Source organism: Gouania willdenowi, chromosome 4, assembly GCF_900634775.1.
Source record: "Gouania willdenowi chromosome 4, fGouWil2.1, whole genome shotgun sequence".
Taxonomy (NCBI): Eukaryota; Metazoa; Chordata; class Actinopteri; order Blenniiformes; family Gobiesocidae; genus Gouania; species Gouania willdenowi.
The window spans coordinates 36,244,509-36,270,454 of record NC_041047.1 but is presented as its reverse complement, the minus strand read 5'-3'; the positions used below and the strand labels follow the sequence as shown (position 1 = coordinate 36,270,454).

The 25,946-nt window shown below is 36.6% G+C and overlaps 1 protein-coding gene across 3 annotated transcripts in view; it reads left to right on the top strand.

Moving 5' to 3' along the window:
- Positions 1-2,570, top strand: part of LOC114462438 (protein FAM177B-like) — a 3,458-nt gene extending 888 nt beyond the window's left edge. Inside the window, exons 2-5 of one of the 3 annotated variants that reach the window (XR_003673951.1) lie at positions 1,718-1,864; positions 1,943-1,995; positions 2,090-2,150; positions 2,271-2,570. Coding sequence is in view for 1 of the 3 variants with exons in the window: in XM_028445271.1 (XP_028301072.1) it covers positions 1,718-1,864; positions 1,943-1,991; positions 2,090-2,187; positions 2,271-2,552 (576 nt within the window). In the remaining 2 variants the exon portion in view is untranslated. Of the gene's footprint in view, positions 1-1,717; positions 1,865-1,942; positions 1,996-2,089; positions 2,188-2,270 lie in introns of all 3 variants that reach the window. The other 2 variants (XR_003673950.1, XM_028445271.1) reach the window with 2 other exon arrangements.
- The last annotated feature ends 23,376 nt before the right edge of the window (positions 2,571-25,946 follow it).

The following is a 25,946-nucleotide window of genomic DNA, read 5'->3' as shown; positions in this document are numbered from 1 at the left end:
TTCGGGATATAGCTAAAATAAAACGGTTAGCGGGGTAGCTAAAAATAAATATGAGCTAAAATAAAACTGACGGAACTTTAAGTCACGTAGTGCACCTATCACTGCCAATGAGGGGCGCTGAGTATGCATAGAGTGGCATTAGTGCATTATTTGTTTTAATTATAATATAATTATGAATTATTTATTTTACCATTTTCCAATATCCTACAGTACCAATAAGTTTAAAAGTGTCCGCATTTTGTGCGTTTCATAGCCGAAATTACTAAACAGCACTAGTTCCTGGAACGGCTGCACAGTTTCACTCCGCTGTTAGGCAGGAGGAGGAGTCAGGAGGAGGCCACACCCTCTCCCAAAAGCACATTGCTGCTCTGCCTCTGTTTCCATAGCGTGTTTTCATGTGTTTGCACATGTACAGTCAGTTCATCAAGATGAAAACCATTTACGTCCAAAGGCAGCTCTCTACGCTGCCTTTGGACATAACCGCGCTATGCTAAATGCTATACGTACGTTCACAGTGCATTAGTGAATTAATATCATGTGACCGCTGCTGCTATGTTCTCTAGCTAGTGGGCGGGATAACACTACAGTCAGGATGACAGCACTAGAGTTGATAAAAAAAACTTTTTTTTGAGGAAAAACAACAGGTTTTAAAAGATGGAGACCAACACCTGAGCTACCAGACCTTCAGCAAAGCTAAGGTCAGAACATTGTTTGTATTTTCTACAGTGAATGAAACAAAAGGAAGGATTGACTTTGTGGATGCTCCTCACTGAGGATGTTCTGAGTTGTTGTTGTTGTCTTTTTCTCTGTGTTTCTGTGTTTCCAACACAAACAACAGATGTGCTGTCGTGTCATGAGATATATGTTGTTGGGAGAGTATGGAGACTATATAAAATAATTGTTTATGGTTCTTTAATGATGTTTATGATGTTGATTTTGTTAGATGGCTAAATGCTTGTTCATGTGGATCTTTTGGGTTTTTTCTTTCTTATTATGAATTTTATATTTTGATAAGCGCATTGAGATGACTTTGTTGGAAATTGCTTTGTAGAAATAAAATTGATTTAAATTGAATTAACACTTGCCAGTAGAAACATATGAAATTGTAATTGGTGGTCTGGATTTGCAACGTGTCTACCCAGCCCTAGTGGTCACTGCACGTCACTCGGGATCATGTCATATTGTGACTGGTTTCAAATTATAAAGGCAGAAAATGGATGGTGTGTTTTTATTGCTTTGTTTTTTTTATTTTAGTTTTAGAGATGATGATGATTATTATTATTATCATATAATTTTACATATTTTCAACTCATTTAGAAATTGTGAAAAACATGGTTTTGTTTGTAAATACAGTCAGGAATGAAAAATGTTCCCAAACCTGAAACTCAGTTATTTAAATTACATTTTCAAACTGAACTTAATTTGACAATAAAAACATATAAAGAAATGGAGATACTGTCTTATCTCATAATTATGAGTTAACATTATATTAATATTATGATACATTTTTCTTTTTTTGTTTTTTTTCCCTCACATGTAAAATAAACACCAATACTTTACTGTATAAGCCCCCCAATGTTCTGACTGACACTAATACAACATCTTATATTTTAAAGCACGTGTTAATGAATATTGATTAGAAAAAGTATCACATGATCATATATTAAGCTTTAGAGGTTTCAACTATTTTAAATATTAAATATGTTTTCTATGACAGACTTTAGGAGAAAAAGAGGCCTGTGCATCTGATGAAGCACCACAGAAGAAGAAGAAGATCATTTATTTCTCTAGTGGAGAAACTTTGATGGAGGAAGACAGTGATGAAGAGGAGGATGAGGAAGATGAAGGAGAACCAGCAGAGAAGGTCAGTAAGTGTACAACATCTACAGTAATACTGTACACCACGTGTTTTATAGTTTGTCTGCTTTTAATGTTTTTAAAGGCGTCTTTGAGGAGAGACGCCGTGCTGATTGGACGAGCTTCACTGCTCAGTAGGTGATGATGAACACACACACACACACACGCACACACACACACACACACACACACACACACACACACGTTATTTCTTCTTCTTCTCTTCATGAAGGTGTTGATTTCCTGGGTCAGAGGTTATCAGCAGCGTTTGGACTGAATGCAGCTAAATACCAGTACGTTATAGAACAGTACCATCAGAACCATCACATGGTAACAGTCCAACTAACGTTTGATCACATGACAGAGAACATGCAATCTGCTCTGCTAACATGTGGATGCTCCAATGTTCACAGAGAAGAAGGAAAAACACAAAGAGCCTCTCAGAAGGACAGGAGGAGATCCAGATCTCTACTGGGATCAGACCCTCACATTATGGTTCTACTGGTTCTACTGCTTCTATTGGTTCTACTGGTTCTGTTGGTGCTACTGCTTCTACTGGTTCTATTGGTGCTACTGCTTCTACTGTTTCTACTGGTGCTACTGGTGCTCAGGAGAACCAGAACCATCAACACATGGACAGAATGGAAGGAACACACAACAGAGGATACCAACCAGAGGATGACGTCTGCAAATAAAAACTATTGTTGTATAGACACTGACTCAAACGTTTTCATTACAGTTTTAATATTCAAATATGATGAGCACCCTTAAACTGGGGTTAAAATGCAGTAAGGCATGAAAGGGTATAATAAATCATATTTTTCAAAAATTTCAAAAAAAATTGAGTTAAAATCATCATTAACCCCTAAAAACTAGTGGAAGTTTCAATGCACATATTTCAACAGGGCTAAGAAAGCAGTTAAGCCAAAAAAAAAAAAAAGAAGACAAAAATCATAAATCACCCAAAATCGGAGGTAAGGCATTATTTTCCAAAAATTTAAAAAAATGAAAATTGAGGAAAAATCATTATTAGAAACTAGTGCAAATATAATGATCACACATAAACTGGGGTAAAAATTCAGAAAGGCATGAAAAATAAAAAAAAAAAGGTGATGAACACCCCAAATCAGAGTTAAGGCATAAAAACAGAATTTCATCAGAATTTTCTTGGAGATACTTGGAATTGAACCAAGGGACTCATACATGCGTAGCATGTACTCTACCACTGAGCTACATCCCCACTTTAGGAGTTGTTTTTGTGAGATAAGGCTATCACAAGACCCTAAAAACAAGTGCAAATATGATGAGCACACTTAAATTGGGGTAAAAATGCAGTAAGATATGAAAAAAAGACAAAAATAAAAAAATTACAGGTCAAAAAATAAAAATTGAGGTAAGAGCATCATTAGACCCTAAAAACTACTGCAAATATAAAGCATGTATTTAAACAGGTCTTAGAAAGCAGTAAGGCACAAAAATCAAAAATTACCCGAGCCTTATCTCAGATTTTTCTTAGATTTTTTTTGTTTTCTTGGAGATGGCAGGGATTGAACCCAGGCCACTGAAATGTGATGGAAAAACAGCAGAAAAGGGTTCAATGTAGCAAAAATGCTTTAAAAGGAGCAAAAGTTTGGCCAGAAAAAGTGATGAAAATAGGTTAAAATATGGCAGGTTTGGTGGTTGTAGAAAAAGGGTAAAAATACACAAAAATTTGCTTAAACTGTTCACAAAATATTCTTAGTTTCTTGAAGGTTATCTGGCGACCCCTTCCCATTGTCTCATTACCCCATAGGTTGAAAACTCCTGCTCTAAAGGGCCAGATTTTGCCCCCGGACCTTGAGTTTGACACATGTGATCAAAGGTTCTGAAACAAGCAGCACAAACTGTTAACAAACCCTTATTTATGCTCATTTAGTTGTTGCTTCGAAAAACACTGATTTATCAAAAGATAAACAGGCCCATGTGTATATATCTTCTATTTTTTATTTTTACTTTATTTTATTATATTTTATTTATCTGTCGCTGAAACTGTAAATTTCCCCTTGTGGGACTAATAAAGGTTATCTTATCTTATCTTATCTTATCTTGATGAATAAATACATAGTTAAATGAAACATTGATATATCTTAACCTTTAAAAAATAAATAAATAAAACAGCCTTGAACTTTACTCTCGTATCAGAAGCAGCATATATTGATGACGTCATGTGTTTTTCAGTTTCTTTAAAATGTGTCATGTCGTGTTTTATGACCTGAGGTTGTTGTCTGATGACTTTTTTTTTTTTTTTAAGCCTGAGGCCATTTCATGTGACGGTGGTTTTTCTGAGTCGTGAGTCCGTTTGTTTTGATAAATGACAGAGGTTTTAATGATACCTCACTCTGAGGATGTCCTAAAATCTACAGTCGCCAACCTTTCTGAAACTGTGAGCTACTTTATAACACTGTATAGTCTGAAGGGCTACTATGAGTTAGAAAAGCACTTCTTAAATACTACATGTTCACGGTTTCACTTTAATTAAAGGTAAGATAATAAGGCTAACTAACCCTAACCCTTAAAAAGGTAGTAAATGTTTTCATTTAAACATGAAACACTTTATTTCTCCTAATTTATTCAATTGTTTCATTTTCTACACATCAGAAAATCCCCATGTTGCTATTTTACTAAACAACTTATCGTAAAACGTGTAACATTTGTAAAATCCACATTGCGTTTTTTAAAAAAATATATGTTCTACTGAAATAATATACAAAACATACCACAACCCATACACCAAATCTGCAGCATTTGAAAACACGATATTGTGATTTGTCATGATATTTCAATGAAGATAAACATTTAAAGGTGGTTAATTTAATACTAAAACTTTATCACATGCATCAGTTTTAACTCTACAAAATACTAACTACATCTTTCATATGTTTTTTTTATGCTTGTGTGTTTAAATCCTGAAAAGTAAATCAGATTTTAGATGGAGCTCATTAGTGTCCATAAAATAACATGTGGTGTGCCTCAGGGATCAGTTTTAGGCCCTGTTTTATTTAATCTGTACATGCTCTCTCTTGGTGATGTCATCAGGAGGCATGGAGTAAACTTTCACACTTACGCTGACGATACACAGCTGTATATCTCTGTGTCTCCTGATGACACCAGTCCAATGGATGCTTTTTTTAACTTTATTTTAGATATCAGATCCTGGATGGTAGAAAACTTTCTCCTCAGGACAAAACTGAAGTTTTAGTTCTCGGTCCTGAGGCCAAGAGAGAGAAACTTTTACCTAAACTTCAAACAGCATCTTTGACTCCCTCTATATTAGTTAAAAACCTGGGCGTTATTTTAGACTCTGAGCTCACTTTTATCCCTCACATTAAAAATGTAACAAAATCATTTGAAGAACATAGAGTCCGCCCCATTCTTTCTCAGGCCAACACGGAGATGCTAATGTATGCTGTTATCACTAGTCAAATTACCTACTGTAATGTTCTGCTTTCTGGTCCTCCTAAAAAGACTATTTCAAGTTTACAATTATTACAGAATTCAGCAGCACATATCCTGATGAAAACCAGGAGGTGGGAACACATCACACTCATTTTAAAATCACTGCATGTGTTTCACGATCGATTTTAAAGTTCTCTTACTGCTGGTTTTTAAGTGTCTTTATGGTCTTGGCCTTTTTGTCTTTCAGAACTACTTTTACCCTATGAGCCTCCCCGGACCTTTTAATAATCCCTACAGTCAGGACACACACTGTCTGTGGAACAGTCTGTGGAGAACCTCAGGGCTGCTGAGAACATTCATGTTTTCAAGAACAGGCTCAAGACCCACCTTTTCAAATTAGCTTTTAACTCATTATTTATTTATTTTAGGATTTTTATCTTTCACATTTGTATTGTTATCTTTTGTTGTTTTTATAGTTTTAAGATTGTTATCGTTTGTTGTTTAGGATTACTATCCCAGTGTTTGCTCTGCACTGGGGGCTGTGAGGGGCCGTGGTTGCAGTGGTGATGTTTGTCTTGTGGCCCTCAGTGATGATGAATGTCTTCTGCTGTTTTTATGAACTGGGGGCTCTGTCTCAGCGCCCTGTACCCCGGTCTGTGTCCTGGTGCAGACAGCTCCTGGTGATGTCTCCTTACCTACAGCCTCTGTACCCAGCCATGTGCCATTGTCCTTATTTTAACCTGTGTGTCTGTGTGTTGTGGGCGGGGTTTGTACGAGGTGGGTGTATTTTTAACTGTGTAAAAGCACTTTGAGCTGCATCTCTATTTATGATAAGTGCTTTTTATAAATAACTATTGATTGATTGATTGATCTGGAGCCCACAGGCATCATGTTGGTGACCTCTGATCTACACTGTAGTGTGCACATTTCTAGTGTTGAATATAACTAACTCAAAGTTCATCAGAGCACCTGAATGATACGTTCACTGACCGTATACGTGCTGAATATGCAAACACACACACACACACACACCCGCTGCTGCAGCACAAACAATGAATAAAACCCTCTGTGTCCAGCTAGTGACGCTTTGACCCACGGCACTAGCATGAATACATACGACACATCAGCAGCACACTTCCTAATCTCACATGGTTAGTAACGCAGCCACCTGATTGGCCGAGTAACCCCAGCTGTGATGACACATCAGCTCCACCGTTTCACACAAATAAAAAGCAAAAACACAAGACGTGCTGATGTTGAATTTGCATGGGGGATGTGAGACGGGGAGACGTGATTAATTTCAACTCATGAAACGAATACAGATTTCATCATTACGTGGCTTTGTATCCTCTGCCAAACATTGTAATGTTTCACACTCTTTTCTTGTAGTAAATGTTTTTCTGCATTAATGGGGAAAAAGGCATGCACACATGCACACACACACACACACACACACTCACACACACACACACTGGTGCTGGTAAATCAGCTAAATCACAGAGCAAAACAAAGCTGATTGCTCATTAGTATTATGGATTAGCTCTGTTTAAAGCTGGTTTGTGGGATGCAGACGCTGTTTTAATGGCTTAAACGGTGTTTGTTTAAAAGCTCACGCTCTGCAGATCACACAGAACTACTTCTAACAACGAGATAAGGAACTTCAGATCATATTTAACTATTGAAGTTCAGATACACACGTGAATATCTGAAGTTTATTCATGTTGCAGATGATGTATCACCGCCAGTTACAACTCAGCATTTATTATTTTACCCCTGAAATCGATTAGAATTAAGTTCTCAATTAATTTCAATTGCAATTAATCCTAATTACTGAGCCTTTAATAAATAACCTCATAAAACACAGCCTTCCTCTTGTGTTAGCTTTCTGTTAGCATCGCTAATGCTAACGGGTCAGTTTGACCCATGTCTTAAATCTTAGTTATTGTTAAACTTCCTAATCAATGAATAAATTGGTATTAATATTTTTGATGCGTCTGAGCCTTTGTTCTGTCAGTTTACCTCTAGATTTCAACTTTTTTTTTTTTTTAAATTTTACAATGATCGTCGAGAACTAACAGGTAAACTAGTTATTACACATATTTTAATAATGTTTTACTACATAGGCCTATGTGTAAACCATGGCCCCCAGTTTCGTGGTTCATTACATTGTAAATAACCGTTTTTATAAAATGCCAATTAGAATTACAAAGTCATTTATTGGAACTCAATTACAATTCAATTACAATGACAACAGCAACAGATTTTTTTTCATTTATGATTTCAATTTTATTTACTTCATCATTGTAATTAATTATGAATTACACTATTACAACTATATTGACCCCCCAACCCTGATTATAATTGTAATCAGGTAATTGATAGTTAAATACAATTATGACATAATTATAACTGTATTTGTAAATTTAAAAAAAAAAAAAAAAAAATCTGTTGTAATTGCAAGTGACTAGTAATTGAGTTTGGATAATTGACTTAGTAATTGTAATTTGCATTAGAAATTACCTGTATATGAAAAAAAAATTGTCAATTACAATTAATCGCAAACCTATGGAACCATGTTACAGTTCTATGGCCTAATCATACATAGTTAACAATCATTAAAATGTGTTTCAGATCAATTATTTCCGTGATCAGTTCTCTTAGGGATCATTTTACCATTAAAAAAAAAAAAAAAAAAAAAAATATAGATGTATATAAGACTCAGACATCCACACTAAAAATATTTAAACCAATATTTTCATTGACTAGGAAGCCTAACAAGGAAACCAATAGATTGGAAGAAATTAGATGATAGATAATATTTATTTGTGTATTTTACATCTGATTTAAGACATGGTTCAAACTGGCCTGTTAGCATCTCTAATGCTATAGCTAACACAAGAGGAAAGTTACGTTTTATAAGGTTATTTAACAATGGCTCAGTAATTGTGATTAATTGTAATTGAACTTTAGTAATTTAGAAGCTAATTGTAACTGACTTTTATTCTTTAATTATAATTGTAATCTTAGTTATAATTGGAAAAAATGGCAGTTACCATAATCATAATTGGGTTATAATTGAACTCGGATTATTGAAGACGTAATTGTAATTGAAAAATGTAATTGACCCCAACCCTCCCAGTTAGGAAACAATATGGATGTGTAATTTAATGACAGTCAGGCATGAAAACAGCAGAACGACAGTCAGCCGCTTGAATCAATAAAGTAATTACGTGTGTTTGGGAAACGTTTCTGCAGTTTTAAGTGAAAGCAGCTAAAGGCCCAATAATGCTAATTTAATCACAGCGCTAAAGGTGTCAGCATGGTGGGCGGCTAAGGCTCAGAGCCATTTCTATCACACAGCAGAGTGACATTAAAACAGAGCGAGAGCACAATGTTGATCACAACACAAAGAATGGCAAAATAGGAAATGAAATATTCTTAACACACAATATAGAATTTGTAGGATGAAGCCGGAGAACCATGGGTGAAGTTTGGGGAAGCAAAAGAGAAAATAGAATTTAACATGTAGACCATCTTGAGAATCGCGCCAACCAAAATGTGTGTAACATATACAACTAGAATATTTGCATTTCCTAAAGAAAATGAAAGTGAGGAGGTGCTGGCACGTGTCATTGAACACAACATGAGCATTAGCCTAATATTAGCATTAGCATTAACCTAGCATTAACATTAACCAAGCATTAGCCTAACATTAAGATGGGCATTAATTAGTATTAACTTTAGCTAGCATTGACATTAACCTAGCATTAAACAACCATTGCCTTAGCTAGCATTAGCCTTGCAATAATCCTATCTAGTATAAGATAGCATTGACATTAAACAAGCATTAGCATTAGCTGGCATTGATTTTTATCTAGCATTAAAATACTCTTGCCTTAGCTAGCAATAGCCTAGCATTAGCACTATATAGCATTAGATAACATTAATTAGCATTAGCTAGCATTAGCCTAACATTAATATGTGCTAGCATTAAGCTAGCACTAGCATTAGCCTAATATTAGCATTATTTAGCATTAGCCTAGCATTAACCTAGCAACACAATTAGCTAACATTAGCATTTACCTATAATTCGCACTAACCTAGCATTAGCCATCAATCGTTGAATGGTAGAAATCTGTTTAAGAAAGGTCGAATAGCTGAAGATCAAAGTTGAAGCCGTCAAATCTTAAAAGTCACAGATTTTTCCAGGTCACATATTTTGTTTATCAAATTACTCAATGGACTAAAAGGAAGGATTTACGTCATCAATGACGTTATTTCAACATGGCGTGCACAGGCTCTACAACAGTAAACTCGTCCCATTTCAAAGGTTAATAATATGAATATGGTGCAAATTAATGCATTTTGTTAGACATGGATCGTCTAATAAGGACATTTCAAAGGCTTTAGGCCACATTTGTAAAAACAGTGGAAAATTCCTTTAAGGTCTTAAACGGGACATATTATGAAAAATCGACCTGTGCAGTTTTTTTTTTAACACTTATGAGGTAACTTGAGTGTCCACCAGCACACAAAATGTGAAATAAAACCATCCAGTCATTTGTTTGTGGTCTGTGTAAGTCTTACAACACAGAGACAATTGCACCATTTCAAAATTTCTTAGTTTGTGATGTCACCAGCTAAATCGGGAAATATAATACCCTCCCCTCCGCTGTTAACTCCGCCCATGGACCTGTTTTATCTTCTCGTATTGCTGATCTGACGTGTGACACAATGTGATGCAGCGGTTTGACAAAACAAATAATTATCACATTAAATACACTATTCCTGTAGTTAGTGGAGATGAAGAGAAGGAGAAAGTGACTTAGCAGCTAAACACCCTGGTGAGAGTTTGAAAGACTGCTGCTGAGATAAAAACGGACCCTCAAGCGCTGAGACGGACTCAAAATAACAGTAGCCTCTTAAATATCCATGTGTTTTACTGTAATGTGTAGGTTTTTGGCTGAAAACAATAACAACAGTGTTTGGATAGCAAAATAAAATTGCTGTGGTGATCACTGATCCCCTCGTAAAAGAGCGAGGCATGGAGTCAGCGCTTATAGACACGCCCACTCATGAATATGCATAAGTAGGCCCCTAAACAGCCTGTTGTCAGAGGCTAAAACTCCAGAAAACAGGCGAATTTGGGAAAATAAACCTCAAATACTATGTTTTGGGGTTCTTAGAACAAATGGAGATGGATGGAAAATAGCATAATATGGGACCTTTAAAATAATCCCAATCCATTCTCCAAGCTCAGAAAAAAATACTTTTGGCAAGAAGAAGCAAATCTTTTTGACTGTTTATTTGTCATCTGACGACCAAAATTGATCAAAGCGACTCAAACTGTTTTATTGAAGATGTTGTCTCATTGTTGTCGACATTTTGATATCAAATATGACATAAAAAATGTTTTGAAACATATTTATATGATAATTAAAATCGTCACCAGGGTATATATCACTAAAATGTGTTCAAAAACACCCCTGCCCCAATGCTGGACACAACAAGAATCATTTTCTTACTTCTTTACGAAGCCCCAGGCATGACATGGTAAAAATAATAACAAGAATTTGTGGCCACGAATAAATAATGTCCCACCATGTCATGTCTAGTGAATGCGTATTTATCAGTATTTCGTGGCCACAATTTAGTAATTTGTGTTAGTATTTAGTTCGTCATTTATGGCCACAATTTATTTTATTTTTTTATCATGCCATGTCTGGGGCTCTGTAGTTCACATATATCATACTTTTGTTCTACCATGGGGAGGGGTATCTGATTATTCTCTGGCACTGGCCACAGACCTACAGTATATGTTATGGCTGTTTGGTTTCTTCCAGATCAAGAAAACACAATCACACATCCTGTAGAAAACAGTATCAACAAAACAAAATCTGTCCTGTAAAATAAACCCATTAAATCCATAAAAAGATGTGAAACACGTCATTACTAAACGTTTTGCACCTGTGGTGTTTGTTCGGCTCTATTTTTATTTTAACACTAAAAGCACCACTCTATGTAAGATATGTGAACACAAACCACTCTCCAAATGCTGTTAGCTTCTTAAAGTTGCTAATTTTACCAGTAAAAGCATTCATACGCCACAAAGTAGCGGAGCCACAGGAGCACGTTTGGATAGATGTTAATGGAATATAATTACAGCACAGTGCTATTAGGTGGTGTGATTTCATAAAGAGGACCATTGCCCCCGGCGCTGTGGCCTGATTGCTGTGAGTGTTGGGCTAATGAATGCAAACCAGGTCTGTTTGTAATGATGAGAATTATCAAGCCCTGGAGAGGGGGAGGGGGGAGGGGGAGGAAAGAGACTCACAATGCTCGCAATTAAAAGGAGACACGTACGTCAGACGGAACACATTTATCACATATGAGAAACATACTTAATACGTGTCAGCGTTTCAACTTGCTAAGGGTTTCACCTCTTCAAACGGTCTCTCTCTACACTATCTAACTCTGGCTATATTTAGATAATCTGCTCCCTCGTCCACCGTAACATCTTTTGTTTCACATGGTTAGCATTAGTAGTCATTAGCATACCTTTCCTGATTACCCTAGTACAGAGGTGGGCAACTTCTATCACCGCAGGGCCACAACGATGGAAGGGTCACATGATCAACATTCAGGTCAGCATTTACAATAATGACCAATCTGAGCTTTAATACAGGAAAGAACAAAGTGTGTTTATGGAAATTTTGTGTTTTTGTCTTTCTGTGTATGTTTGTGTTTGTCTTGCTTGTTATGAAGCATTTTGTGCATTTCTGTCCTTTTGTGTATTTTTCCTGTAACTTTTTTGTCTTTCTTTTCTTCAGAGGCATATTGTGTATTTATGTTGTCATTTTGTGTTTTTTTTGAGTAGTTTTTGTGTATTTATGTTGTCATTTTGTGTTTTTTGGAGTAGTTTTTGTGTATTTATGTTGTCATTTTGTTCTTTTTTTGAGTAGTTTTTGTGTATTTATGTTGTCATTTTGTTCTTTTTTGAGTAGTTTTTGTGTATTTATGATGTCATTTTGTGTTTTTTGGAGTAGTTTTTGTGTATTTATGTTGTCATTTCGTTCTTTTTTTGAGTAGTTTTGTGTATTTATGTTGTCATTTTACTTGTTTGTTAGTACTGTGGGTTTGTAGAGTCATCTTTTGTGTTTTTCTTGATTTTTTGCATACTTTTGTTGTCATTTTCTGTAATCTTCTGTGTTTTTGTCATTGTTTTGTGTTATCTGGAGTAATTTTGTGTATTATTGTTGTTAGTTTGTTCATTTTTGTCGTGGTTTTGTCTGTTTTTGGAGTATTTTCAGTTTAATCTTGTCTTTTACTGTATTTCTCTGCAATGTTGTAATTCTTTGTTTTTTTTAAATGTATTCTTGCTTTGTTTTGTGTATTTTTCTTTCATTTTGTACGTTTACTTTGGGGGCCAATTTGACCCGAGAGCTGCATGTGGCCCCCGGGGCCACCAGTTGCCCATGTCTGCCCAAGTACGTTGAAACCACATGTAATGCAAATCTACATCATTATGACCAATGACGTGAGTTGGAAAACGGTTATTATCATTTTAATAAGACATGTTGTTTGGAGTTAAGCAGACATTTTGCAATCAAAACATTTACTTTCGATCCTCTCACACACCAATGACAACAGAATTAATGAATGTTCAACATTTCTGGAACAAATGACGCAAAAATAATTGAAACATTTCTTATAAACTTACTTCTCCTTTCTTCTTTATTTAATACCTTATAGAAAACAATCTCATTGGGAAACGTGACACGTTTACATGAGAGCTTTAATTCCCTTTAATTTAGAATAAAAATCTAAACATTTTAAAAAAAGATAAAAATAACCTTTTAAAAACCTGATTCCAAATAAAACTTAAATCAAAAGTAGGTGGCTGTTTTATTCTGATTTTAAATGTTGTCTACTTGGTCCATTGTTCTATGAATCTGTGATAAACACATTTATTTATTCATCTGAATAATATCCACTGTTATCAGGAACGTTTACATAGTCATCTTAAAAATGGAAATCCTGGTTTTAATCAGAAATAAAATGGGTTCAAAGTGACCAAAAATTGTGGAAAAGGTGGTGAAAAGAGATTTTAAAAACCGCATAAATTGGTTAAAAGTCACAAACTAGAGTGGAAAAAAATTGACCAAAAAAAAGTGGTAAAAAGGGTTTAAAATGTTGATATTGGAACAATTAGTTTAAACTGGAAAATAATGGGCATGACAATTGATTAATGTGTTTAAATTGGCAAAAATAAGCATGAAATTTGGTGAAAAGAGGTTAAAAATGACATTAATTGGTGCTGAACATGTCTTGAAAGTGGAAAAAATGTGCAGAAAAGTATTGAAATGTGATGGAAAAGTGTCAGAAATGGGAGTAATGTAGCAAAAATATAGAAAGTTTGGTGTGGTTACAGAAAATTTTAAAAAATAAGCAAAAATGGGCTCAAATTGTTCAAAAATATTCTTAGGCATCTGGTGACCTCCTCTTAATGTCTTGCGACCCCAAATGGGGTCTTGACCCCAAAGTTGAGAACCCCTGGTCTACTGTATAGATTGAACGTTTTAAAAATGACACATTAGCACACACACACACACACACACACACTCTATTTCCTGCAGCTGTTGTCTGGTGGTCTCAGGCCTGGATGGAGCACCAGGCCGCTGTGGGCTGGTGTGGTAGAGCGAGTCGCGCGGCGCTCTCTCTCCCGTGCCCTTGTCCTATTGCTCCGTGAGGGGGTTTTTCACCCCTCCAGGAATGCGCTCCTCATAATGAGGGTCGGGGGTCAAAGTGCTGGCGCGCCTGCAGGCCAGGATCTCACAGGCGCACTCAGTCACTGACTCTGTCCCTATATTTAAATCCTGCCTCTGGCCATGTTTTTCAAAAGGCCATCTCCTAACTAGTTCCTGGTTACTAATTAGTTTTGTACCACGCTATTTGTCTTTGGGAAGGCTGGAAGAGAAGGGGGGGGGGGGGGGCTAGGAGGTGTTTAGACAGCGTATGGTTCGCCTCTGCCTGGACAAAAACATCTCACAGGAACGTCCCACTGCACAACTGAATAATAATAATAATAATAATAATAATAATAATAATAATAATAATAATAATAATAATAATAATAATAATAATAATTTAAATGAATGCCAGAGGCCGCTGTGTGACGCAGAGCAAATAATTTCATGCAGAATCAGGCCTAAAATTGCTTGACGCGGTGCAGGATCATGTTCTACATGTGTGATGTCAGCTCTAGCACACATGACTGTAAAATTAGCTGCTTCATAAAAGCTGCATGATGACACGTTTATTACATCCAGGTGCAGGGCCGTAGAACCATATTTTGGGTCCTGGGTACAAACCATCCCGTTGGGCCCCTACTGTATGTTATGTACACAAATTATACTAGTATTCCTGCATTATTATATAAGCTTTCTTTTTACTTCCCAACCTTTTTTGGGTCGTGACCCTATGTTGATATCACAAATGTCCGGCGACCCAGATCAAATCTATCACAAAAACATCTTCTACCACCTAAAGAACATCTCCAGAGTGAAAGGTTTAATGACTCAGAAAGATCAGGAGAAACTGGTCCATGCTTTTATCTCCAGCAGACTGGACTATTGTAATGGTCTTCATCAAACATCTACAGATGGTTCAGAACGCTGCAGCTCAGGTCTGAACCAGAACAAAGAGGTCAGAACACATTACACTGGCTCCCAGTCAGCCTCAGAGGAGAATGTAAAGTTCTGCTGCTGGTTATAAATGTGTGAATGGGTTTGGTCCAGAATATATCAGTGAGATGTTAGTCAGGTATGAACCCAGCAGGTCTCTGAGATCTATGGACACAGGTCAGATAGTGGAGCCCAGAGCTCACAGTAACCATGGTGATGCTGTGTTTAGTTGTTATGCTGCAAAGAAGTGGAACAAACTGCAGCAGAGCTGAAGTCAGCATCACATGTGAACATTTTTAAATCAAAGTTAAAGGAGACATATCATGCTTTTAAATCCTTCCTTTTTACATATAAATCATACAGTTGTGGTCTATATAAAGCAGAACTGCAACGCTTGGGTCTGAATTCCTCATTATTATAGCTCCACCCCTTTTCTGCGCCTTTTCTAATGTGCTTCTGAGAGTAACTCGTTTTGGTGCGGTCTCTTTAAATGCAAATGAGACACTTCATACCCCGCCCCCTCTCCAGGTTGCAGAGGTGACACTCGGTTCAACTCCACCCTATTCGGCCATTTTTGTAGTTTGATAGAAGAGCTACGACTATGTAGCGGCGCAGAAACTTTTTATTCACACGTTATTTACAAAATGTCAACAACGTTAGACTTGTCCATCCAGCCTTACATGTTCCAGCCAGAGTCTGACCCAGTGGAGTGAGATGAAAATGATGATGAACCTGCAGAACCCTAACAAGTGAGCTAACACAAGCACCGAGCTAACGCTAGCGCCAAACTTACGTCACGAAATGCATTTTAATACAGTCTTTTCAAAGACAAAAACGTCAAAATGAAATGACTAATGAAAACTTTAGACTTAAATTAAATCACGTAGGCCATATCATCAAGGATCTAAAACGAGCACACAGCGCTAACATATGAAGACGGTGCAACTGCTAATGCTAACAAAACAATGACGTCTTATCATCACACTTTTTAGCGTTATTTACAGCTTACTGAAGTGCTCTGTTCATCGTCTCCAAAGATAGAAGGAATTGAACCCTCAATCAGACAAAGTCTTTCTGTAAATCCTTCTTTATACTGGTGGAGGTTGATGAAGCAGTCATCATTGAAGTGCTTCACACACACAAAAATGATCTTACCCACAGATGTGGTACATTTCTATAAAAAATAAAACTCAACCAGACACTTTGAAAAGGTTCTGATGCTGGGAGACGGTGTAATGAAGCGTGTGGGTTACTACATCCAACAACCCAACATTTTGACTTATCCTCTCGTAACTTCTGCATCCTGGAGCTTGGACTACAAAATAAAAGCCAGAAATAAAAATGGTGGATTGCTCGAAGTGTTGGACCTGGAGTTGATGAACTAATTTGGCAGTTCTGTTGCAAATACTGTGATGTAATAGTTCAAAAAACGTAATAGAGAATAGAAAAATTGAAACAGATTGAAAAATATGAGCAAAACAGAATATAAAGATATCTACGGAGCACCTGAAGAGACTAATTTGATTTTTTTCTGTACTTCTAAACACTAAATATACAACAAAATGCATTTAAGGGCTAAAAAAGTGGATTTAACATGATATGTCTCCTTTAAAGGAACTATTTTTCTCTACTGCGTATGATTTAAAGAGAGATTTTTAAAGTTTTTATTGCTGATTTTATTGTTACTAATTATAAACTGTTGAATGTTTTGCTCTTTTTAAAATACATTTCCCTTGCCTTGCCTTACATAATAAACTGCATATATATGTGTGTGAACAATGCTAGTTTGGTAAATGGATGCTGGAGAATCAGTTTAATATATGAAAAACAAACATCTAATTGCTAATTGTGTTAGCCGTGTGCTAACAGTGTGGTTCAGATGAAGCGTTGAATGTGTTTGTGCTGCTTTTAGGAGCGTGTGATCAACCACTGCGTCGCTCCCTCTCCCTCCGTCAGAGTCAAATCATTATTGGATTACATTTTCTGGCTTCATAAAATGCGGTTAAGAGGCACTTTAGACGTATGTGCATGACCTGCTTTCCAGAGATGGCTATCAGAGCAAAAGTGACAGGTCAATTGCTGATTTCTGTTCTGTAAAAAGGAAAAAAAGGCCTCCCCTGCCTGAGCACTCTAAAAGGTCGCTAGCACTCTGGCTGTCTGCTTCTTTCTCTTTTAGACGCACACATGAAACACACACTCCCACACACACACACACACACGCTAACCTCAGCCAGTGTGTATCTGAAGTGAAAGCAGGCTTATGTATAGTAAGTGTGCCTATAAGCCTGTGTGTATGTGAATGTAATTGTATAGTGGGCAGACACACACTTAATGGAAGTGGCTCTTCAGGCTGACAGCTGGGTGGTGTAGATGTAGATGAAAGGTCTGCTGTTACATGTTGTCCACCACTTGTAGAGTTCTCCAGAGAGAAACCAGCAGCACAAACTTCTGTTTCATTATTACTTTAAATAATTAGTTTATTTTACGTGTACACCTATGGTACACAATGGCTCTACAGGGGGTACTAGAGAGAGAGAGAGAGAGAGAGGAAAATTAACAAAGGAAAGCATTAACAATATGGGCTTTTATTATGTTTATATTTAGTTAAATACTAAATATCACCAGCAACTCACAAAAACACACAAAATAACAGATTAAATATACTGAATAATGAAAAGAACAGAAAAATAACAACTAAATGACACCAAAAACACACACCGTATGAGAGAAAAATACTGCAACACGCAAAACAACAACAAAGACACAATGAATAAGAGAAAAATAAATAGCTACAAAATACACAAAAATAACAAACATCCAAAGCGACACCAAAAACACACACACACAGAGAGAACAATTTAAAAAAATACCAACACCACACAAACACACAAAATAAGATAAAAATATACTGAATAATAAAAAGAACAGACAACAAAATACACAAAAACACACACGCATTTAGAGAAAAAAAAACTTTCCATTACCAGCAACACACAAAACAACAATAAAGACAATAAATGAGAGAAAAATACACAAGATCACTACAAAATACATAAAAATAACAGAGAAACATACAAACCGACACCAAAAACATACACAGAGGGTATCATTTTAATAATACCAACAACACATAAAAATTACAACAAAAACATACAAAAAATAAAAGGATCTTGATTAGAAAATGAACTTAAAATGCAAAGGTCAGTCTACCAGGAGGCAGGATGTGACCATAAATGATACAAATTATAGAAATACATCTATTCAGGAGGAACTAAATATTAGTTCTCACGTTCCGAGCATTACATGGTCAGGCCCCTAAATATATCTCAGACTTGTTGTTCCTCTACTCATCAGGGCGATGCCTTCGGTCTTCAGGTCAGGGTCTCCTAAAGACCCCAAAAACTACATTTAGGACCAGAGGAGACCTGGTGTTCCAGGCTGTAGCTCCCAGACTCTGGAATAACCTGCACCAGTCTCTCAGGGAGCTCAACTGTGTGGTCACTTTAAAAAACTGTTGAAGACTACACTTTACAGAAAAGCTTTTAGTTACTGGATTTTAATTTTTATTTGTCCTTTAATGTTGCTGTTCTTATGATATTTATGCACTCTTGTTTTATTATTCTATTGTGTTGCACTTGTACTTTATCACAACTCTGTACAGCACTTTGTGATTTTATCTGCAAAAAGCACTTTATAAATAAACTACTTACTTACTAACTAAATACTGTTTCACTTATTTACAAAATGAGATACTTTAAAATGTGTGATATCACTCATTCATTCATCATCATCATCTTCAGATGTTTTTTTCTCAGAATTCTGAGTGAAATGTAAGTTTGACAAAGTGGGAACTTTGAGAATCACTTTTCTAAATAATTAGTTTTTAAAGCACAGAAATTAAAATTCTTGGGCCACAACCGAAAATGAGGAAACCAAGGCCGAAAACCGAAAGTAATAATAATTGAAATTCAGAGAGATTCAGATTCAGAAAACTTTACAGTATTTGTCCCCAAGAGGAGATTCAGTTTCATTAACATTAGCACCATTGCATTTATAGCTAGAAATATTAGGGATGTAATAATTCATTGTTGCTGATTCAATTCATGGATGATATTGGTTAATTTAGAACGATTTGATCTGAAATTATTCAGTACCTTTTTATCCAAAATAATAATGTGAACAGTGTGTGAAATAAATCCCAGGTTACTGGACAGTAAAGCTGAGATTTCAAAGATTTCTGTTGTTTGTTGTAAAGGAATCATCTATAAATGAATGGACATAAACAAGTGAACATCATTTAATGTCAAATATACTCACATTCTATTTGAAATAAGTCCAACCAACACTTTAGTTTAAATTAACAGGATGTTAACTTTTTAATACTCTATATTTTCAATAAAACTCTCTTGCTGATGCTAATGCTACATGTGCTGCTGCTGAAGGGCTAATGCTAAATGTGCTGCTGCTGAAGGGCTAATGTTAATGTGCTAATGCTACATGTGCTGCTGCTGAAGGGCTAATGCTAATGAGCTAATGCGACATGTGCTGCTGCTGAAACGTTAATGCTAACAGGCTAATGCTACATGTGCTGCTGCTGAAGGGTTAATGCTAACAGGCTAATGCTACATGTGCTGCTGCTGAAGGGTTAATGCTAACAAGCTAATGCTATATGTGCTGCTGCTGAAGGGCTAATGCTACATGTGCTGCTGCTGAAAGGCTAATGTTACATGTGCTGCTGCTGAAGGGCTAATGCTACATGTGCTGCTGCTGAAGGGTTAATGCTAACAGGCTAATGCTAATGTGCTGCTGCTGAAGGGTTAATGCTAACAGGCTAATGCTACATGTGCTGCTGCTGAAGGGTTAATGCTAACAGGCTAATGCTACATGTGCTACTGTTGAAGGGTTAATGCTAACAGGCTAATGCTACATGTACTGCTGCTGAAGGGCTAATGCTACATGTGCTGCTGCTGAAGGGTTAATGCTAACAGGCTAATGCTACATGTGCTGCTGCTGAAGGGTTAATGCTAACAGGCTAATGCTACATGTGCTGCTGCTGAAGGGTTAATGCTAACAAGCTAATGCTATATGTGCTGCTGCTGAAGGGTTAATGCTAACAGGCTAATGCTACATGTGCTACTGTTGAAGGGTTAATGCTAACAGGCTAATGCTACATGTGCTACTGTTGAAGGGTTAATGCTAACAGGCTAATGCTACATGTACTGCTGCTGAAGGGCTAATGCTACATGTGCTGCTGCTGAAGGGTTAATGCTAACAGGCTAATGCTACATGTACTGCTGCTGAAGGGCTAATGCTACATGTGCTGCTGCTGAAGGGTTAATGCTAACAAGCTAATGCTATATGTGCTGCTGCTGAAGGGTTAATGCTAACAGGCTAATGCTACATGTGCTACTGTTGAAGGGTTAATGCTAACAGGCTAATGCTACATGTGCTACTGTTGAAGGGTTAATGCTAACAGGCTAATGCTACATGTTCTACTGTTGAAGGGTTAATGCTAACAGGCTAATGCTACATGTACTGCTGCTGAAGGGCTAATGCTACATGTGCTGCTGCTGAAGGGTTAATGCTAACAAGCTAATGCTATATGTGCTGCTGCTGAAGGGTTAATGCTAACAGGCTAATGCTACATGTGCTACTGTTGAAGGGTTAATGCTAACAGGCTAATGCTACATGTACTGCTGCTGAAGGGCTAATGCTACATGTGCTGCTGCTGAAGGGTTAATGCTAACAGGCTAATGCTACATGTGCTGCTGCTGAAGGGTTAATGCTAACAGGCTAATGCTACATGTGCTGCTGCTGAAGGGTTCATGCTAACGAGCTAATGCTATATGTGCTGCTGCTGAAGAGTCTAGTGGTGGACGGTGGACACAGTGAACCACAGCTTTAGAATATTTACGACTGTGATAAAGACAGTGTTTCATACACATGACCCAAAGATGGCTCCATCCATTTCTCCTCAATCACATGTTTAGATGTCTGCTGGGGGCGTGGTCATGATGTCACACACTAACATCTTTTTTATTAAAAGAGCTTTAAAAACACATCCAAATAAAGTCTGCTGTGATTCAATCACATCAGTTAATGTCATCAGAATGGACAACTAGCCGAGCACAGAATGATGCAGTTTAATCATAGGAAAATAAATCGAGTCATCGATCTAATGGATGAATCATTGCATCCTTAATAAAAATGTAATAACCTCACTAAAATTGAAGCATTGCAATTGCATGAAATAATGTTAATGCTTCAAAGAATAAATCAATTAATAGATGTAACGACGAGGTGACGTTACACTTATGAACTGTTGTAATTTAAAAAAGATAAATTGTAATACTGTGACAAACTGCAGTGTTTAATCAAATTAAGAAAAACACATTTTTGTTGTATTGGTTTATTTAATTTATCTGTTATGTAATGAGGAAGACAGGTGGTGAAGCACATGGTTCAGGCCACAGGATTCATCTAGCGATAAACACAAAAAATACATTTAATTTTAATTGATAAATAACTTAGCAATGACATGAAAGATAAAACAATTAAATATGTTCTGGTATTCTGAGCGTGATTGAGATGTGATCATCAACAAAGCTTACCTGTGCATGCTCTCTTCCTCTTTCCTGAGGTGTTCGGGTAAAAGAATTCCCCAGGAGCTTTGGACACCTTTTTATAGTTCCAGGTGGGAGAGACCAAGTAGATACTAGGAACAGGGGAGCTGGATGTGTGTAACTTAATGTAAATATGTAGTTTAATAATTTAGGGGATGTAAATAAAGTTAATTATATTAATACAGGGTTAGTGTTTGTGATCATGTCTGTTAAGAGGTGTTTGTGTAAATATTTATGTTGTACTTTTAATATGCAAATTAAATGTCACCCCATGCTTGGTACAGGCTAATTAATGGTGCACCTGTATATAAGGACCTTCATTCTGATCAGAAGAGAGTTGAGTGGAGATGGACGCACATTGTGTTTGTGGCGCAAATTAAAAACCTGGAGCTTTATTTCCTCATTGAGTGCCTCCACTGCTACGGTTGCTCGTTGACAATAGAATATAAAAATATTAATTGAACAATGTGTGTTTGTCTTTATATGTTATTGTTTTGACTCTGACAATCATCAATGTCTGACGTAACCTAAGAACTAAAGAAGACACACAGCTGAAACCATGGTCCATGTTAAACGAAGAAGATCACAACCATTGGATGAAATAAGGAAGAAAAGTACATTGTGGGCTGGAGTCAGTGGTTTTGGTCCTGTGGGCATTCAGAACGTACTGTATGTCTACTCCAGACCACAGCTGTGTTAGATCAGAGCTTGTTTTCCTATTGACTTGATATTATTGTTGATTCATTCTCTGTTCATAGAAAATCTGTTCATAAATGATTGATTGAAGCACAATTTTTGACTCTAGCCTAGTTTCCATCACAGATTTTTGCAAAGTAGAAGCGATATTTCTAAATATCGACAAGTATAATTGCGCTTTGAACGCGTTTCCATTGAACGCTGAATAAAACACTGTTGTTTCACATCTAATGTGGCAGTAATCATTTTTAAGTCTAATGCTAAGAAATGTCTGGGTCTCGTCTTCTGTCCACACGTACCGCTCCATGTTTTCTCAGAGAGAAGTGGTCATGTGACCAGATACGTTGTTCCGTGACGTGTATTTACAGAAAAGGTGTTTCCATAGCGCTGCTGTGACACACGAAACGCCTGAAATACCTCCTCGTGAAAAAAATGTAAGTGATATTTCAGTGTTTTTTTTAAATTCAGGTGTTTCCATCACCAGTTTTTATTGAACTATTTAGATGTTGTGCATTTCCAAGGCTAATGAAAACTCTCTGATCCTGCTCAGGTTTGAACCACTACAGGGTAACTTCACTACTATCCAGGTGGTTGTGTCATTTAGCGACGCTGAGCACAGCCAACAGTGAGACACTGATAGACAGCATGGCATCCATGTGAGGAACAAGCAGAAGCATTCATATAATAACATCTGCTTTTTTCCCAGGGAGGAAATGACTGAAACCAGATATTTCCTTTTAGGAAAGAAAGAAAAAAAGCAATATCTGTTTCTGACGAGAAAACCCGATTGTCTCCTAAGTTTTGTAGAGATATAAGTAATGTGGGAAAGAAAAAGGCCAGATTGTTCCTGTCCTTCTTTCTAACAAACCCTGGACTTCCCCCCTCAGCCTGTTTCACACAACAAGGCCTCAGAAGCAGTTTGTTAGTGGAGTACAAAGACAGATCAAGGACTGATAAATGTTGATGGCAGCACATTATTCACTGTCTCTACAGCCAAAAAAAACAAAAACAACAACTGCTTTGACCACACGGTTGAAGCTATGTCTGGTATCTTGCTGTAAAATAACTCATTGTGCCCTGAGATAAAAGTAAAACAGGATCACATCTCCTACGCTGCTCTAGATTCCTGGCCTCGGGCTGAAGGGTAAACCACAAGATCTAACCATTGTTTCCCCCGCTGCAACCAGGCCCTCTTGATTTAACAGCCCCAATATCTTCATCAGTGATGAACCCTGGCAACTGCTTTGAAGCCAAACATGGAACAATAGCCAGGAGCCAGATATACGAGTATCAAAGACAGAAAGCAGCACATCGTGTGTGCTGTAGTAGCAATGATGGCTTTGAAAGCTCCCGTCTCACATTGCTTTAGGTAACAATCCATCTCAAGATGAAAAACGAATTAATCAAAGGCCATGGTAAGCAGATTTTATTACTGACCATGCACAAATGTCCACCCAGCACTGAAACAAGTTGGTAAAGAAAGAAAGAAAGAAAGAAAGAAAGAAAGAAAGAAAGAAAGAAAGAAAGAAAGAAAGAAAGAAAGTTCTTCAGTTATTCCATTTTAAAACCAAATCAAAAAACAAATAAACAATATGGTTATTTTGTTTTATTGACTTAAAACTAAAACAGAAATACAGAAAAATCAAAAACCAGACAAACAGCATTTTACTGTTTTAAAATAAATCATGTTCTGTTTGTGTGATATTTGGATATCTATGTGTAAACTAGGGACAAGAGCTTCATGTTTTAATCTCACCACACAGAGGGGACACACAGGGGGGCAGACTTTTACTACCAAAAAATACAAAAAAGAGCAACACATAAGTCACATTACTGATGAACTAGTGCAGGGGTCTGCAACCTGCGGCTCTGGAGCCTCATGTGGCTCTTTGACTCTTTTGCAATGGCTCCCTATAGCTTTAAAAGAACAAAAAATGATGAATTGTTATTTTTCTTACAGAGGGTATAGATGACTGATGACATTAACTTCAAATACAATTATGATAAAACAAATTGTTAAGCTAAATATTAAATCACATTGTGCAATAACTCTGCCACCTTGCTACTTCATCAACCAACAACTTTCCTGCACCTGTGGCTAACCATAAATTTCAAGATAACTAAACTAACAAAAACACTATTCTGGAAGAAAATAGAGATTTTATTTGTTTGGGGAAAGATTTATTTAATTGCCAACATGTCGGCTTAATATGCATGCTTGATATGTAGCAAGAAATGAGAAATTAGCTCACATGATCATGTGTTATCAAATTCAAGTTATTTTTTGTAAACCTTTCAATCCATTAACTCACAACATTATTCTATACTATTTTAAGTGTTTAGAATTTTAAACACTATATTTTCTTCATTGAGAAGGTATTTTTCGGCTCCAGAGGGATTTTAATCCAGGTGAGATTAGACAAAATGGCTCCTTTCAGAGTAAAGGTTGCAGACCCCTGAACTAGTGAATAGAAACATTATTAATACATAAATAAATCAAAACAAAAAATGGATGTTACATAAAATATGCACATTATATGTGACTAAAGGAACCAGAGGTGGTGTAATGAATCTACTGGTGCTCCTCAATTCTTGTGATCAACTTCCGCGTGTGTTGCCGGCTGCCGTTAGTGGCTAGTGGTGTTATAACGTGCAAAAACAATATTTTTACTGCCCTCAAAAAAGCTATAATTGTTTTTGCAAAAGTGTCAAATGGTAGAAGTTCTAACATCATTTGTTCCTCACACTAGGAGGTTTTTTATTTGTAAGGGACAGTGCACATTGACAAATGTGAAGAAAAAAAACACACATTTATGTTGTAAATGTACCAGAGTTAGAAAAATGCTACTTTGCATCTGTTGTCCCTTGGCAGGTTATAAAACAATACTATTCACAAGGCTTAAAGCACATAACTACAATACAATCAGTCAATCAACAATACAAAGTACATGAGTATATGAATTACAGTTAAAGTGCTTAAGTTAAGGTGTGTGTTGCCAGTGTATGAGCTATTTAGAAAGTGCACAAAGTCCAAAACCACACCCCATTCCCATATACAAAATCAACAAATGCAATATATGTATACACACGTCTATGCAAACATGTAGAAAAGCAGGGCAGAGAGCAGGGCTAGTTGTGAGAACACGTTTGGTTGAATAGATGCTCAGTCACCAGTTTAACTGGATACTATTTGGATCATAACACCACAAAACATGAGCAGCTTTTTACAAACTAAAACATCCACAGACTGAATGAAAACAGCTGAAATAAGTGTATGAGGAGACCTGGTCCAGGACCTGGGGAGGGAAACCAGGCGTAGTGGACTTCAGTTCTGGCTCTAATTTCCAACATAAACATACATTTTTTTAAAACAGAAAATTGCTGCTTGTCTGGTTTTTAATGTTTCTGCATTCCTATTTAGGTTTTAAGTCAGTTAAACTAAATAAAATCACAGTTCATTGTTGTTTTGATTTGGTTTTAAAAAAGAATAACCAAAGAACGAAGGGTACAAGGATTGGGTAGGGATGGGTAGCTTTCACATTTGAACCGATACTCTGTACCTGTGAATCGCTATCGGTACTCAACAATACCTATTTCCAGTACTTTTGTGTGGTTATAAATGCTAAATAATAAAATCTCAAAAATGTTACAA